This window comes from Protopterus annectens, chromosome 11.part0 (genome assembly GCF_019279795.1).
Source record: "Protopterus annectens isolate FY-2018-M chromosome 11.part0, PAN1.0, whole genome shotgun sequence".
NCBI classification, from domain to species: Eukaryota; Metazoa; Chordata; order Ceratodontiformes; family Protopteridae; genus Protopterus; species Protopterus annectens.
The window spans coordinates 175,099,248-175,118,185 of NC_056745.1; the positions used below are offsets into that span (position 1 = coordinate 175,099,248).

At 38.5% G+C, this 18,938-nt stretch overlaps 1 protein-coding gene across 1 annotated transcript in view; it reads right to left on the reverse strand.

The window, feature by feature from the left end:
• PRMT8 (protein arginine methyltransferase 8) overlaps positions 1–18,938 on the reverse strand; it is a 653,278-nt gene that overhangs the window by 97,610 nt on the left and 536,730 nt on the right. Inside the window, 1 exon segment of the mRNA XM_044087574.1 lies at positions 12,057–12,172. Within this exon segment, the coding sequence (XP_043943509.1) occupies positions 12,057–12,172 (116 nt within the window).

Genomic DNA, 18,938 nt, shown 5'->3' on the forward strand with positions numbered 1-18,938 from the left:
AAGTCATAAAACCATTGAGTACCAATGTCGTGAGGGATAACAGTGAATAACTCCTTAATGTCTATCGTAGCCAAGATCAGATGTTCACAATACAAGGTATCTTTAATCTTGCTTAAACAATCCCAGGAGTCCTTAAGGACATGTTGGTGTTTGTCCAACACATTTTTTAAATGAAAATCCACAAATCTGGCCAGATTAAATATTTTGGATGCCTTAGCATCCACAATGGGCCTCAACGGAGGGGCAACAATGTTTTTGTGGATTTTTGGGATGCCAAAAATAGTCGGTATCCGGGGTGATTTCTGTTGTAAAAAGTTAAACTCACTTGTAGTGATCTGTCCATCTAGAAGCAAGTCGTTCAAAATAACATCAATGTATCTGTAGGCTAAATTCAATTAATTCAGTGATGTTTGTTCACAACTATCACTGAACAAGTGCGCAAACATTTTCTCTGGGTACACCCTTTTTTCCATTACTACGATACCCCCTCCCTTATCAGGTTTCATTACCCTGATATTCATATTGTCACATATGTTTTTTAAAAGTTCACTTTCTTTATTTGTAAAATTGGGTATAAAATCTTTTTTCTTATGTTTAATAAGATTTCTAACTTGATTACCACAAATGTTTTCAAACACCTGCAACAAAGGGTGTAAAGGAGGGTTAAATGTACTCAATATTTTTACATTGGGTGGCATGTGTACTATTGAACTCATTATCAAAATAAATACACAAGTTGAGTTTCTTCACAAACACTTTTAACTACAAAAGGGCAGTTTCTACAGCAGGAATCTTAGCAGGAACATAATTAAGCCCCTTTTGGAATAATTCAGCCCACTTAAAGTCAACATTTACATCACTTAAATTAAATATTTTGAAATCACCCTCTTTGTTCGTAACTATATGGGAACAGATTATGATGGTTTAGGCACATCTGTAGAAAAGCAGAGGACAATCTGGTGAGGAAGATTTGGGACAGACAGGAAGAAGGTAAGAGGAAGTGAGGATGTACAGCAAAGAAGTGGATGGATTGTGTGAAAGAAGATCTGCAACTGTCAGGCATGAGTGTTGAAGAAGGCAGGAGTGTGGCACTGAATCGAGAGAGTTGGCAACAGTTAACACGATACCCTGACCCCATGAAGAAAAAAATGGGGAAAAGGGGGCTGATGATGATGATGATGATGATTCCCTGTACTGCTTTATCAAAAGCTGTCTTTTCATGGACTTCTTTATAATAAAACTGAATTGCTCTGCTTTGGACCAGTGTTGCGACTGTCTAGATTATCCTAAGGTTTCTGGACCTGAAGGATTGACAACAAGAATGGCACAGTGGTGCAAAGGTTAACATTGTCACCTCATAGCAAGAGGTTATTTTGTTCGATTCTTGGCTAGTGTGCTTTCTGTGTGGAGTCTGCATGTCCTCCCTGCATTCGCATGGGTTTCCTCCAGGGACTACGGTTTCCTCCCACATTACAAAGACATGCATCTGGAGCATTTCTCCTTGGGCCACCACTGAAAGTAGGCTCTGTCCTAGTTAGACTTTCCCAGTCAATAAATAATAAATAAATAAAGAACAATGTTGTACACAATTATGATACTGGTACTATGGAGTCCAGCAATGTGAACTTCACAATATGTTCATTCTGCATCATTCATATCAAACTATTTCTATAGCTCTTGATTAGTTCATAGTTCATAGGTTCATATTTATATACTAGGGTAACAACCACCAAGGCCTTTATAAACCTAGCTGTGTGATCCAATCCAATTTTGTCCATATGTATCATGGGCATTTATTAGGAAGGAGTATGTTAGTTAGAACATTTCTAGAGGTTATTGAGGGGGTGTTGGCTTGGGCATTACTGTCTGCCTCTTTCTGTTAGAGACATGGTGCCAAACCTAGTGTGAATTTCTGATTTCCTATCCATTTGTCAAGGTTATTTTTAAATAAGGTTAGGTATGGACTCTGCTTTACATTGATGCAGAGCTGTTCCAGAGCATGGGGATCCTCTGAGACACATAGCTCTCATACCAACATGCCTTATTAATGTCACAAGCAAAACTTAAATCCTTGGATCTAGTGGTTCTAATGCTGCTCATTTTGCAAATGTGCAAATGGTCCATCAGAAATGGATCCAAGGATGCCTTGTATGCCAGACATAGATCACCTGTCAGTAATCTGTAGGAGACAGAGTTTAGAGAGAGGGCTTTAAGGTTATCTGTAAAGGACAATGTGTTTATACCCTGGATTTGCCTGATAAGGAAACTTTGTGTACATTCCAACTGTTGCATATGTTTGGTTAGGTACATGCCAAAGGGGTATTTTTACTCAATGATGTGTCTGATAAAGGCCAAATAAAGTGTCTCTATTACTTTCTTGGACCTGGCTGCTATGCCATTAGTTAGAAATTGGGTGACATAGAAATATTTTTCTTAGTATTTTGGCAACACATCTACATATGTAACCAAATCCCTGACTGCTGGGTCAACTCTTAGCAGTGTCTTATGAATGGAGTAATTAGCCTGGGTGGCAGTTTTTAAAGAAGGCACTATAATGCATGTCTTGACTTTGAGCTTTCAGTTGTGACATTGGCACCAGTCATTTGTCTGCAGTAGACCCTCTTGTAAGATGTTTGTGTCACACAAATAATCTATGATAGGAAGATTTGGGACAGACAGGAAGAAGGTAAGAGGAAGTGAGGATGTACAGCAAAGAAGTGGATGGATTGTGTGAAAGAAGATCTGCAACTGTCAGGCATGAGTGTTGAAGAAGGCAGGAGTGTGGCACTGAATCGAGAGAGTTGGCAACAGTTAACACGATACCCTGACCCCATGTAGAAAAAAATGGGAAAAAGGGGGCTGATGATGATGATGATGATGATTCCCTGTACTGCTTTATCAAAAGCTGCCTTTTCATGGACTTCTTTATAAGAAAACTGAATTGCTCTGCTTTGGACCAGTGTTGCGACTGTCTAGATTATCCTAAGGTTTCTGGACCTGAAGGATTGACAACAAGAATGGCACAGTGGTGCAAAGGTTAACATTGTCACCTCATAACAAGAGGTTATTTTGTTCGATTCTTGGCTAGTGTGCTTTCTGTGTGGAGTCTGCATGTCCTCCCTGCATTCGCATGGGTTTCCTCCAGGGACTACGGTTTCCTCCCACATTACAAAGACATGCATCTGGAGCATTTCTCCTTGGGCCACCACTGAAAGTAGGCTCTGTCCTAGTCAGACTTTCCCAGTCAATAAATAATAAATAAATAAAGAACAATGTTGTACACAATTATGATACTGGTACTATGGAGTCCAGCAATGTGAACTTCACAATATGTTCATTCTGCATCATTCATATCAAACTATTTCTATAGCTCTTGATTAGTTCATAGTTCATAGGTTCATATTTATATACTAGGGTAACAACCACCAAGGCCTTTATAAACCTAGCTGTGTGATCCAATCCAATTTTGTCCATATGTATCATGGGCATTTATTAGGAAGGATTATGTTAGTTAGAACATTTCTAGAGGTTATTGAGGGGGTGTTGGCTTGGGCATTACTGTCTGCCTCTTTCTGTTAGAGACATGGTGCCAAACCTAGTGTGAATTTCTGATTTCCTATCCATTTGTCAAGGTTATTTTTAAATAAGGTTAGGTATGGACTCTGCTTTACATTGATGCAGAGCTGTTCCAGAGCATGGGGATCCTCTGAGACACATAGCTCTCATACCAACATGCCTTATTAATGTCACAAGCAAAACTTAAATCCTTGGATCTAGTGGTTCTAATGCTGCTCATTTTGCAAATGTGCAAATGGTCCATCAGAAATGGATCCAAGGATGCCTTGTATGCCAGACATAGATCACCTGTCAGTAATCTGTAGGAGACAGAGTTTAGAGAGAGGGCTTTAAGGTTATCTGTAAAGGACAATGTGTTTATACCCTGGATTTGCCTGATAAGGAAACTTTGTGTACATTCCAACTGTTGCATATGTTTGGTTAGGTACATGCCAAAGGGGTATTTTTACTCAATGATGTGTCTGATAAAGGCCAAATAAAGTGTCTCTATTACTTTCTTGGACCTGGCTGCTATGCCATTAGTTAGAAATTGGGTGACATAGAAATATTTTTCTTAGTACTTTGGCAACACATCTACATATGTAACCAAATCCCTGACTGCTGGGTCAACTCTTAGCAGTGTCTTATGAATGGAGTAATTAGCCTGGGTGGCAGTTTTTAAAGAAGGCACTATAATGCATGTCTTGACTTTGAGCTTTCAGTTGTGACATTGGCACCAGTCATTTGTCTGCAGTAGACCCTCTTGTAAGATGTTTGTGTCACACAAGTAATCTATGATAGCATCCAATTTGTAGTCATCTGCACACCTGGTCAGCCAAAAGTCCTTAACATTAGTCTTTACCTCCAAGAGATAGATGTCAGATAGGAGTGGTCCCAGCATGGAGCCCTGAGGTACCCCACTGGTGACCAGTCTCTTAGATGAGGTGATATCACCAATCTTGACTTCCTGGGTCCTGTCTGTGAGCCAGCTGGAAATTTTGTGAGATATGTAGGGGTTTATGGCCAATATGGTGAGTTTGTCAACTGTACCCATGTGGGGCATTGTATCTAATGCCTTAGCCAGGTCCATGAAGGTAGTTTACGCCATTTCACCTCATCCATTCTATTGGTGACATTCTCAAAGAACTCCACCAGGTTTAGTAGTCATGAGCTTCCCTTGACAAAACCAGAATGGGTTGGGTCCAGTGTCTGAAGGTTACCTATGTCTTTGTTGATCATTTCCATGATAACTCATTCCATGGTTTTGCATGTTAGACTAGTCAGACTAATAGGTCTGTAGTTTCCATTTTCAGTTGATGGTCCAACCTTGTGAAGTGAGACAACCATTGCAGTCCTTCAGTCTCATGGTGCAGAGAGTGTTTTGAGGCCATAGTTGAAAAGTGACTCAATTGGTCATGTTAGGCAATGTTTCCCAATATTTAGGAAGCATTCTATGATACTGTTGGGGCCTTTGAGGCTGTGCTTTTGGTCTTAGCAAGAGCTACCAGGACCTGCTCCCTGATAATAGGTGGGGGTGGGGTTATGCTAGTAACTATTTCATGGAGAGAGGCGAGGGGGATTGAGGGTGATGTTTGAGCTGCATTTGTCAACCAGAAAATTCACTATGTCAGTCTGCTCAGTGAAGGTGGCACCACTGACCAGCAGTTGGGCACACTGATGTATGTTGCGTTTAGGTTTCGGCTATAGTTGTACAAGGCCTTGTAGTTGTCTCTAGCCTGTAAGGCTGTCTTGACCTCATAATTGGCCACTTTCTGTGATTCAGCATAGGCTGACTTACGTCCAAGAGCTTCCATCATTATGGTACTTCTTCTTCATTTTTGCTGTGCACCCTGTTAAGTTTAGGATTTCACCAGTGTGGATTGCTTTTAGAATGTGTTTTGGGCTTGCTTATAATAGGTTCAGCAGCCTCTATACAACCATTTACATGATTTTACAGGGTCTCTCTGAACTATTCTGCATAAGTGGTTGTGAACTTAGGGGTGGTAGGCACATTGCATTTTGATAAATTATCAATTAATAGGGTGTAGTTTGCTTTGGAATAGTTCCTTACTGTTACAGGTTTTGCTGGGGTTACCAAGTTGATTTTTTTGAAGGAGACAGCTTTGTGGTTCAATTTCACCAGTGAGGATGAGTCACGTGTGGGGGGAGGGCACCCATATTGGTGAGTACCAGGTCTAGTATGTTGGAACTTCTGGTGGGTTGGCGGACTGTCTGGTCAAAAGTATTTGTGTTAATAAAGTCCAGCAATTATTGTGCCTGCAAGTATGAGGCAGTGTATGTTTCCCAGTCTATAGAGGGATATGTAAGGTCTCCCATGAGCTATGGGATTCTAGGGACATAGAGAATGACCTATAGCTTGTAAGGATATGGTATGGAATGTTGTCTATGATGATTTGCTGCTAAAACTGATTAAGACTCCTCCACCTTTTATTCCTGTCTGTAAAGCTGATGGTCAAAATGTCAGAAAGGCATTGAAGCCATACACTACAAAGTACCTTCTGTGGATTTAAACCATGTCTCCATAATGGCACAGATGTCTATATCCTCCAGAGTGAGCAGAACTTGTAGGTTGTCCAGTTTCTTGTTTAGGCTCCTAGCACTGAGCAGTAACACCTTTAAGTTTCTTTGGGTTTTATTTGCTATGTTGGCATGTTTGTCGATTTGGCATTGCCTAAAAAAGGCTCAAGGGGATGGATAAACATTTAGCCAATATTAAGAAGCTTAGGGGTGAGAGGTTCAGACTATCCTTCACACAGCAATGTGATCTCTTAACCATGTCCTCCCATGACCACAAATATTGAATTCCCTTGGAAAGTCACTAGAAAGTAAGCCAATTATTGAAGTCAATCATCTTTGGTTCATACTGTGGCATCATCCTTGGTGAAAGTAGAATGCTGTTCACTGCAAGGCACATACTTGTTTGAGACACATATGCAAAGAGATCAACAATGTATATCTTCATATAATCCAGAGAAGTATGTCTCCGTCATTGACACCCACATGGACAATGACAGAATCATACTGGTACCTGTGGTGTAGTGATTTGGGTGCATGCCTAACTTGGAGTATCCTGCCCCCCAGACAACTGACTAACAGTTATCTACTCCTTGTTCACATTGATGAGTGGGACACCTGTGCATCATACAAAGGAGTCTCCCCTGACAAGAGTCCAGGGTAATGTTGGCTTTCCTTATGGGCCTTGATGTTTGGGAGGATTGTGTTTGAGTGAGTCAGCATAGGTTGGCCTATGAGTGTGGTGGGTGTAGTGTGTGTGTGTGTGTGTGTGTGTGTGTGTGTGTGTGTGTGTGTGTGTGTGTGTGTGTGTGTGTGTGTGTGTGTGTGTGTATGTGTGTGTGTGTGTGTGTGTGTGTGTGTGTGTGTGTGTGTGTGTGTGTGTGTGTGTGTGTGTGTGTGTGTTCTTGACAACCTTGTCTGTATGCAAGATTTTTGCCTTTAGTGAAATTATGTATGCCCTTCTCTTGCATGAAGTGTTTTTTTTTAAAGATGAAATGATTGTTTGGGAACATGAGGCAAATGCTACATTGTCTTAGGATGATCATATTTACTAAGCTGGCTATGGAAGCGTTTGGAAATTGCATATTCATATTGTCTGTACCTGCATTTGTGTGGGCTAATATAAGTTGTGGACTGAGTTATACAGAGGTCTACTTGGGTGATCTCTGGAGTTTGGCACGACACTAGGTTAGATTGTGCTATGATTTGACAGTAATGCTGTTTAATGTGAGAACTAGCTGTTCTAAGCTTATCTCTGCATAATGCCCTTATGTTATCCACCCTAAGTTACAGATTTCAGTTTAAGGGATGTTTTATAGATAAAATATACTTTCTGGGTATTTGTGTCTATACAAGGCACTGCTAACCTCTTGATGAAAAACACCAAAAAAGATTGCTTGCAAGTGTAATGCTACAACAAAACTTAAATTACTTTGACAATACAATGTCAAGTATTAGGGACCTTTAGAAGGCAAAATCAGCAAATAAAGCAAAAATAAAGTTGTAGCACTCTAAACAGTTAACTGAAGTGCAAAACAATATCTGCCAAGGATGGAGCAGGATTAACTAAGAAACCCCTGAGAGTGTAGGCAGTGTGCAAATCAGATGGAAGCTCTGGGAAAATAAGCAGGAGACAATCTATAGTAAGGAAGGCTTACTCAAGTGCAATGCTGGTTTGCTGAGTGGGCACTTAGTTTTGTAGATATATGGAAAACAAAGGATGGGAAAGTGCTTAAGTAGGCTACACACATAATAGCAATGAAAGAGAGGAGAAAGAGATTTTGAAAGGCAGATTACTATAAAGGGAGGAAGAGAGAGACACAACATTTTAAAACTGCAACAGGTAAATGATGGGAGGGTTAAAAGGATGGGAAGGTTGGGAAAAAAATTCAAACTGGAACTGTAGTCCTGTGGTTAGAATTTCAAAAAATGTTAACTTAATGTCTCAATGGAAGGTGGGATAGACTCAAAAAACAGAGGAAACACTAGTAGGAAAATAAATTGAAAGACACTATAATGCAACTTTATACAGGTGTATATAGCTATAAAAAAAGTACTGAAGCACACATTCTGGAGCAAAATTTACAATACTGCCACTATTGCAATACCATCACAGATTAAGGCACCAGATTACTGGAAAACACTTTTAAGCAGACATATACAGCTATAAAAAGTTCTGAAGTGCAAACCCTGGAGCAGAATTCACAATATTGTTACTACTGCAAACCTACTGCAGACTAAGAGTCCATACCATGCAGAAATTTACCAGTAATGCTGCAATAAATGACTAAACGAGGCTCAAATACAGCAACAGATCACAGTCCCACCACAACTGCGAAAAAAGCTACATGACTGTCCAGACTGGGTTCAAAATACAAAAAATGCTACCTTTTACATGTAATTCTACTTGTGGAAACATAAGTGCAGTATGATGTATAAACGATGCTAAAATCTTGCAGCAATACACAATCTTCATACTGCTAACAATGAAGCTACAAGGTTAAGGTCCCAAGCATGCCATTTTATCTTTACAGTTAATTGCATAGCAGCAACAGCAGTTATAATCTATTTATGTTTCAGTTGCTTTTAACTGTTCATCGTTCCTCACACTCATTATAGAAAAATTGTAAAGGGTATGCCAATACAAGAAGCTCTTCTCATCAACTTCCATGAATACAGGTATCGTCCAGTTTCCTTAAAAATGAATGAATGAACATAATTTTAATTTATGATGCTGTATTTGACATATTATACATTCCAAGATAACATCTGTACACTTTTTGGAGGAATCATTTTCTTTTATTATGTTAGTTTTATTACCATTTGTATATTTTTATGACCAGTGATGCAGTCTGGGCCAATGTGTAATCTCTTTGTACTACTGTTTACCAGGTTTGCTCAGTGGCTTTCCTGCCAGACAGTCAGGGAAGGGAAGCATTAAACTGATGATGAATTGTGCCCCATTTCTGTTGGAAGGCTAGGGTCTTGCCTTACCACAGGGGTTTCTCCTGGTGGAAAGAAATAAGCAGGGTTGGGCAAAGAAGAAATTTAGCAACCGTCAGGCCCAACATACCAGACTAATGTAGAGACTCATAACTGGAAAGCTGATCATGTAAGCATGTACAGGTTGCAGCATTATGAAACATAGTACATATGCATAAAGGATGTCAAGGTACAAAGATAAAAAAAAATCACTTTTGCAATGTTAATATGATAGATGGTGTGACTCCCCAACTCTGGCACAGTAATCAAGGAGCCTCAATCCTCACCACTAGCACTGGTGGGGGGCGTACATTGGGAGGATGACAGGTACACACACAGTATTTCCAGTTGCACCTGTCTGCATCAAGTGCAATTTCCCTTAAGAGCACACAGAGACCACAGTCAGTCCGTGGCTGGTTTCTCCCTCTTTCTTCAGATCCCCAATAAGACTCCCCACTGGCACAGCTATAGAGTTGAGATTTCAGCTGAGTGGCCAAGCCAAGACCTCCAACACTCTCTCTGTCCAACCAGTGCTCCATGTCCCTGCCCAAGTAGCTGACACACACAGTCTTGCAGATTTGTTTTACAGACACACACACACACACACACACACACACACACACACACACACACACACACACACACACACACCTGGGAAAGGCTGGCACAGGTTTATTAGCTAAGCCCCCTTCTGCCCAGACGATAAGGTAGTTATTACTACCACCAGCCAACTCTTTATCAGCTACTTTAAGGCCCTTAACAAAGGGTGTCCAATCTTACTGTGAAATGCTACTATTAATACAAATGGTAGTTTGACCAAGAGCAAGGCTATAAGGAGTGCCCTACAGAGTGTCACCAAATAAATATGCAAGTACTCTCAGAACATAAATATGTCTCTACACAGATCAGCCACAATGAAAGATTTAAATATATTTAATAATAAATAATAAAAGAACAAGACAATACTAAATATACTTTTACATTAACATCAGAATTCAAAATCACAGGCAATATTTAAAACAACACTGCAGGACAGTCTCAAATAAATAAAGAAAAACATCTAAATTAAGTGTTGCTATATTCCTGACTGTATCTAAGTGAATTACTGTACCCTAATAACGTACTTCAGAGCAAGCAAGGCAGATGTGGTGAGTGGATCTTAATGTTGTCAGGTTAAAGACAAAATACAGAATACTATCTCTCTCTCTCAGAGACTCCCAAATTAATATCTCAAATATTAATGCCGGGATAGCTTGCAGAATGGCATCATTTCCTGTCATCTGACTTTATCCCAGGGAAAACCCCCCACTGCTGAAAGCTAGCAGTATTTAGAATGCACCTGTGAAAATACATAGACCTCAGATCTTTTGGCAAATGGTGGAAGTCATAAAATAATTTACATTCCTCCACATTTAAAGACAATACAGAAAATTTCTCTAGTACAGACATTATGTCTCCTACTGCAAAGAAACTGAAAGATAACATCTTTTTTATGGCCCAGCCATAAAGTTATTTAATTTCAACTATTTTTCTGGAGTTTTGCAAGTTAATCTCCTGTGTTCCAGTTTCCCCTGTTAAAATATATACATGTAAACAGTTACAATTGTGTATATACATTTCTGGTCTTCTCCATTGGGGTATACTGTGGATATTTTTAAACAGCACTTTGTAAAATACTTCTTCAGCACATATGCCTGTACAAACCATCTTATATGACATACAGCTCTAATACATTTGTAGCACAAACATCTTATATGAATCATGCTGATTTTCACAAATGACATATAGTTATTTACTAAATTCCAGATAGCTGGGCTGACCATATCTCCTTTTGCTATGCTTCTATATAAATCATGTTAATATTCATAAATGACATGCAATTATTTACAAAATTCCAGACAGATGGGCTGGCAGTATCGCCTTTCATGATAGATGGATAAGCTATCTGATGTAATGATTATTAACCCCCATCACACAGCTGTATTTGAGATTCCTCTGCTTCAGGGAAGACCCCCCCCCCACAGTATGTAATGCTAGGGTGCAGTGGCAGACAAAGGGAATGACTAAACCAGCTGAAGAGATATTGGAGCAAGAGACCTGAAGTCAGGTGATGGATAAAGATCTAGAAATGTATATACCATAATGTGAAATTGGCATAAGAAATTAACGTATATGGGACAGAACAAAAACAGTCCTGGCGCTATTTTTTTTCCAGTATAAAAAAAAACATGGCACACAGTAATTACCTGTCTGAACCACACAGTTTTGCAATTATAAACTAGAATAGCTTTCCCATAGCTCCAACACTGAATTTTACGTTGGATAAAACAATGTGACATTAAGTAACATGGATGTTTGTGTTTACTAAAGAAATGCTGTTGTAATTTCAAAATAATAACACAGCCTGTGACATACAGACTTTGAGTCACATGATGAAACGCACTGTCATCACAGGGGAGTATAAGTCATTTCAATGAAAACTGTTTCACTAGAGGCCATGTTAATTAAAGAAAATCAATGATGTGACCTTTCAGCCTGCAAGGAAAAAAAGAAAGACAAGATTTTTACAGGGGAGCATGCCCCACTGCATCCCCATACTCTGTCTCTCTAAATATATTAATCGTGATGAGATTGCACTGTTTCACACTGTAAGCTCTCTTTAGAATAACTTCTAATTAGAACAATGAATCAGTGGATTGAAGCTGTCGTTTTAATTTTTTTCAGTGCTAAACTGGTAATTTCAGAAAGTTGTAAATCCTTCCAGAGTACAACAAAACAGCAAAACATATTCCTGTAATTATTTATCATTACATTTCGTCTTAGTCCCTGCAGAGAGAACAAACATTATTACATCTTATTATGTAATGATCAGCATGGTTAATGACAACAATTATTGTCACTGCAAAAAAAAATAAATAAATAAAAATAACCAAAGGATATTATTATTAGTGGCAGCATTTTCTGTAATGGTTACTAAAGCCCACCTTTATTAAACAGACATTGGTCACAACCTGCTTGGGATCGACAATGTCCACTAGAGGTTCTTTTATGGCTACATCCTTGATACAAGTCATATCGAACCCGTATACATTCTCCCACCCTGTCAAAGAGAATGACAGACAACATTATCAGTAGTCCTTAGGAAAACTCTCTGCTTAATAACAAAGCAACATTTAATCCACAAAATACAAAATAGCTTCCAGATTTAAAGTCACTTCATATTCTGTTGATATTCTCAAAACGTGAAGCAATGCATAAATGACACGTTATTATTTCTGCTTTATCATTTTCACTCTCTTCAAAATGTTGCTGAATAATTTTTGTGCTGTTTGAACAATACTTTTGTGCCATTTCAGTGCGTTTATATTAAATGCTGTGAAAATGTGGAAAGTCGTGTCCTTTGCTTTATACTTTGCAGGAATGTAAACATCCACTGGAACATATTTCTTTTTCTAGTTTCCCCTAGTGCAATGATTTAAGATCTGTGTGTTAAGAGGTCCAGTAACATTGTGATTGCATTCTTATACATTCCATCTTCTGCTTTATGCTTTATACACACACCACACACACACACACACACACACACACACATACATATATATATATATATATATATATATATATATATATATATATATATATATATATATACATATATAAATATACATGATGGGTACTAATAACCTGGTCAAATGTGTGGAAGGTAGACAGCTAGCTAGTTGACTGTATAGTGAGCATCTAGACACCTGATTGACAGGTGTGCAAAATCTCACAAATTCAGGGGAAAGGGAAATTTGCCCTTACTCTGTGTTTGTGTGATCTCAGAGTTAAAATATATACTTAGCAAGGGGTGCGGGGGGAGCAGATCCTCACATGGAGAGTGCAAGGTGTTCCTTGCAAAAAACAATGTTTTATGGGTAGCACAGTGGTGCAGTGTTTAATGTTGCCACCTCACAGCAAGAGGTTCTCTGGTTTGATTGTCATCTGGGATGGCTTCTGTGCAGAGTCTGCATATCATCCCTGGGTTCACGTGGGTTTTCTCCGGGTACTCCAGTTTCCTCTCATATTCCAAAGTTATTTGCCTGGAGTGTTTCTCCCTGGGCCTGAAAATAGGCGCTGTCATAGTTGGACTTTCCTAGTCAACAAATATTAAATAAATAAACAAACTATTTTAAAAAAAGTAAAAGATTGCATATACTGAAGCTGTTCCTCGGCGTGTACGTTCTGTTGTGTCAACTTCTGTGTTTTCAACCATATATATAGTTGATGTTCTTGCAGTCAAGCTTCGGTGTTTTTTATATATATATATATATATATATATATATATATATATATATATATATATATATATATATATATATATATATACATATGCACACATATACATACATATATATATATATATATATATATATATATATATATATATATATATATATGTTCCCTGTGTCATACCAAATGCACATTTGTCCAGCAAACACAAGAGTGTGATATAATATCTGCACTGCAGTAGTACGGAATCTTGATACAGGTAAGTGGGGTTGGGGGAGTGAAAGTGTGTGTGTGTGTCTGTGTGTGTGTGTGTGTGTGTGTGTGTGTGTGTGTGTGTGTGTGTGTGTGTGTGTGTGTGTGTGTGTGTGTGTGTGTTTTAGGAGAAGGATAATTTGTTTATTTATTTATTTATTGCCATTTGTTAACCAGGAAAGTCCATTGGGCCGAGCAGAGCCCATTTTCAGTGGAGGCCCAGGGAGAAAAGCTCCGCAAAGAAAATGCAAATAAAGTATCTAATACAATAGCAAATATATATATATATATATATATATATATATATATATATATATATATATATATATATATATATATATATATACAGTATAAGGCAAGAGGAGAAATTACAAAGGAGTATCTAGTACAATACAAGTTATACATTCAAAAATATAATCTAATAGAAAATAATGTAAAGCAGAAGAAAAATTCATAAGAATTATAAATGAGAGTCTCATACAACTGAATTCTTACATTTCAGAAGAGTTAAGTCAACACAGTTAGAACTATGCAGCAAGTCTAATCCTTGATTTTTCTGCTCAGAGATCAACTAGGTCTAAGTTATGGCAGGAGAAGGCATAGAGCAGTTACAGATCCATTTAGAATGGAGATATGCCCGCAGAGCTGATTTGAATGAGGAAGTGCATTGAGTTGTGCAAATGTTTATAGGAAGGGAATTACATATTTTAGCTATCACCCATGAGTAAAGATGCTGGCCAACAGGTAGATTAGGTTTATAAATTTGGAGAAGAAGTTGATTTTCTGATCTAAGGGGCCTATTAGGGTTATAACGGGAGAACAGTGACTGTAGAGCAGGACAACCCTGAGGTTTGGTGATGAGTTTGTACATGATAGTAAGGTGAAGGAACGTAAGATGATGGGGAAACTCGAGCCAATTTAGCATTTTTAGAGGAATGCAGTGGCAGTGGACTGGAGATTGAATGTAGCAAATTTTGCTATCTTGTTATAGCAAGTTTCTAGTTTGTTTTTGAGTGAGGATTGTAGGTTGGTTAGTATAGCTGCACCATATAGGAGGGAGGGAAGTAGGTAAGTTGAAGCTAGAACTTTATTAGTGGAGAGGGAGAAAAAATGCTTATTCCTATAGACTAGTCCTAGTTTTCTGTGGGTCTTGCAGATGTTGTTATGTACATGTAGATCAAGTTATAGGCCTTCATCAATTATGACTCCTAGCAGTTTGGTATGAGTAATCAGTTCAATCTTTGTGCTGTTTAGAGAAAGAATGTGGAAATGAGATTTATTAATGAGAGTGCTTTTCTTTGAGGTCAAAATAATAAGCTTAGTTTTGTTTAGATTTAAAGAGAGGTGGTTATTGTGGAGGCAAGTCTCTATGGAAGTAAAAGCAGATTGGATTATTTGCTGCAGTTGAATTGGATTGTCGAAAGAGCAGATAATTGTTGAGTCATCTGCATATTGAATTAACAACCCTTGGTGAATTGAAAGATGGAGGCTGTTAATAAAAATATTAAATAGTAGAGGGCGTAATATAGAACCTTGGGGATACAGAGTGTTGCCATTTTACAGCTTGCATTCTATCAGTAAGGTAGCTCTTAAACCAGCTGAGAGAAGGAGTGGTTAGACCTAAACCAGCTGAGAGAAGTAGTGGTTAGACCTAAACCAGCTGAGAGAAGGAGTGGTTAAACCTAAACCATCCGAGAGAAGGAGTAGTTAGACCTAAACCAGCTGAGAGAAGGAGTGGTTAGACCTAAACCAGCTGAGAGAAGGAGTGGTTAGATCTATGTTAGAGAGATGAGAAAGAAGGAGAGTGTAGAGACAGTGTCAAACGCGTTTGACAGGTCTAAGAATAACATAGAAACAATGTCTCCTGAGTTACAGGCTTTGTTGACTATGTCCAAGAAGGATATTATAGCAGTAGAAGTACTATGGCCTGGTCTGAAGCCATGCTGAATTGGAGAAAGGATTTGGCTCTTGAGAAGGAATTGCAAAGTTGCATGTGTACACAGTTTTCTAAGAGTTTAGAGACTGGTGATAGTATAGCTATGGGGCAAAAGTTTGTTGTATCGGTTGCTGTCCCTCCTTTATGGAGAGGTAGTATGATTGCTTTTTTCCACATGCAGGGGGACATAGGATTCTTAGATAGATCTGTTTATAAGAACATTAATGGGATAAGCAATCACATCAGCAGCAATCTTTTAGAAATTCAGCTGGTATGCAATCAGCAGCATTTGAGCAGGGCTTCAGTTTCATGAAAAGTTTTTTGATAGTTGCAATAGGGACAGTGGAGAGCCTGAATTCAGACAAGGAAGAAGATTTGGATAGGTTAGAACAAGTGGATGATGGATCATGATTACATGAAGTAGTTTGATAAGATTTATTTGAAAGAGAGAGGTGACTGGGGCTGTAAGTTCAAAGAGAGCAGTGTATTATTTAGGAGGCTATTAGATGGGAGTGACTGGGAAAAAGTGGTTGTAATTTTGGCTATAGTATCAATGAAGTTAGAATTAAAGATGCTTGCTATTTGATCTGAAGTTTTGTCAGGATAGGATTAGGGTGTAGGAGAGTACTAATAGAAGACCAGAATAGCTTTGGGTTGTTTTTGCGAGTCTTTTGCAAGTCTGTGTTATTCTTATTCTTATGCCAAAGCTTCCAAGTGCTATCCCTAGACATCATAATTTATTTTGTGGCTCTAGTTAGCCAAGCGGCATGATTAGATCTTATTCTTTTGGCTGGAATAGGTGCCAGGCTACCTATAATTTATAGGAAAGTGGACTTAAAGGAGATGAAGGCCTCGTCCAGGGGGAGGCATTTAAGATTATTCCAGTTTAAACTTTTGAGGATATTGTTTAGTGACTGGGTCAAATTTAGATAGATTCCTGACTTGTTTGAAGTGATGTTGTTTTATGAGAGGAAGGGATGACTCGGATTATGTTAGCTGGGAGGTGATCACTTAAAGAGTTAGAGAGGGTACCAGCTGAATGGATGTTTGAAGGATATGAGACTAGTATCCAGTCTAGAATAGATCCTTCATCAGTTTTGTTATTGAATCTGGTGGGGTGGTAATAAGCTGAGTATAGTGAAACAGGTTAAGATTGTTGGATGCAGTTTTTGAGGAAATAGTGGACCAATTAATATTTACATCTCCTACGATTATAGTTTCATTTTTTTATGGTGTGAGAGGCCCAGGCTAATATCTCTTCTAGAATTATGATATTATTACCAGGGGGTATGTAAAGTACTATGATACAGAGATTTTGGAGTTATTAAGATGCAGGAAGGAAACTAGAATTGCAGGATGTGGAAATTGTGGAATTTGGCCAGGAAAGATGAAAAGTGAAAGGTATTTGGGTAAAGTATGGCAATGACACCTCCTTTTTTATTCATTCTGTCTGTTCTTAGTACATTATAATTTGGGGGGTGTTTGGATAAGGGTTGGCTTAGGGGATAGATGTAGAGTTGTTTGGATGCATTGGATGCGTTTGCGAATGTTTGAATGTTTGATTCTGTCTTGTGTATTGGCAGCATTATAGGAAGTTTTTAATGGCATTAAGGTATAGGGTTAGGGTTGGGAGAAGGGGCAGCATTGGGGTTAGGGTTAGCACCCATTATTAAGGTGGCGCAGGAGTTTTATTTCTGCAATACTGGTGGGGACGTGCTTCTCTTTGACTTTGTAGTCAAATCAACATAGGTAAAATTAACAAAGCATTACATTCAGGCCAACATAAGTAAAACTAACAGAGCATGTAAAGTGATGGTACAAATACACATGATTAAGTAAGAACTCTTAAGAAAATGAAACTTCAGGTTCCATGCACTTGTCATACCACAGAAGTAATGTTAAACTTGTGTTGTCTTAGAAAGTACCTGTGTTAAGTTTCAAAAGTTACAAGCAAAACATTATTATTTTTAAATGTAATGCATTGAAAGCTAGAGGAATTAAAATGAGTTATATCTCATTATTCTAACTGGTTAATTGACTATCCCTGGTAATCATAAACATAGAGAACAGATGTATACTGACATCTTGCTTGTTATGTTTATTTATGTTCCTGGGAACTGCCATGATTCATCTACATGAATCACAGCAATGGGCAACCATCTTAGGTTTTACTGAATGGCACACAGGAGTACCTAGTGTCTAAAAGAGGCACTCCATTGCACAGAATGAATGGTAACATTGTATAGTCTTACAAAACACAAAAGCAAAGTGATATAAAGCAGTTATGTATAGTACCGTCTGCTTTACCAAAGAGCAGTATATTCCACCATAGGTAGCTGCTGTGGTCTGCTGACATCCCTGACTGTGATTCATAAACAATCCATAGCCATTAGGCATGGCAGTGGAACAGGGGTCATTACTATATGATAAGGAGGGTCTCTGCTGCTGTGCAAGATCCCATTGTTGGGTTATCCCCAGCAGCAGTGTATGGGATTGGACAAGGCTGTGCATGATAAGCAGGTTTATTTGCAATATAGGGAACTCTATTGCTCATAGGGGTTTTCCTACCATGCAAATGTTGTTAATGTTTGTTTTTTTACTGTGTAGTTATACTGCTCAATGTACTTTGTTAAGCAACATAACAGTATGGAAGAGGGATTCTTCCAGCTGGGAGCACAGCACCATTGATGGATACATGTTGCTGTACCATAGGTTACCCTAGTGTACCAGCAGGTACCACAGTGCTGAGTCTGTTTCTACTGCTTACACTTAGTAGGGAGGGATTTGCATATGTATTCCATGCATAGAATTCTATGTCTGCACAACATGGTGTGTCCCCATTGTGCACTGATCATAGTACTGCCTTGATATACAGATTTGCTGTATAGCAGTCCCACATCAGTCCCATTGTCCCGCAGACCAGTGTTTATGAATACTGTCCTATAATTGCTCCTTATTGTAATTTATTTTCCTTATACTTTATTATATATGGAGCAGTGTTTTCATTGAACTGACATATTTAGGTATTGATTATCATTTATGTTGTTTTCAAATGTGGTTTTGTCTCAATTTTTTATATATGGAGCAGTGTTCTCATTGAACTGACATATTTAGGTATTGATTATCATTTATGTTGTTTTCAAATGTGGTTTTGTCTCAATTTTTTTATTTCTTATAGGTTCATAGGTTCAGAGGTGTTTACTAGGCTAACAACCACAAGGGCCTTTTTAAGCCTAGCCATGCATCCCAAATCTCTGACAAATTCTGATACCCTTGATAAGTGTAAGCCAGGGCTTGGGAGGTGAAACATTTACAAGCAGGGGCGTGGGAGATGAACCACTTACAGGCTGCTGTGTCCATTAGAGACAGAAGTGCCAAACCAGGGATGAATTTCCTGCCCCCCATC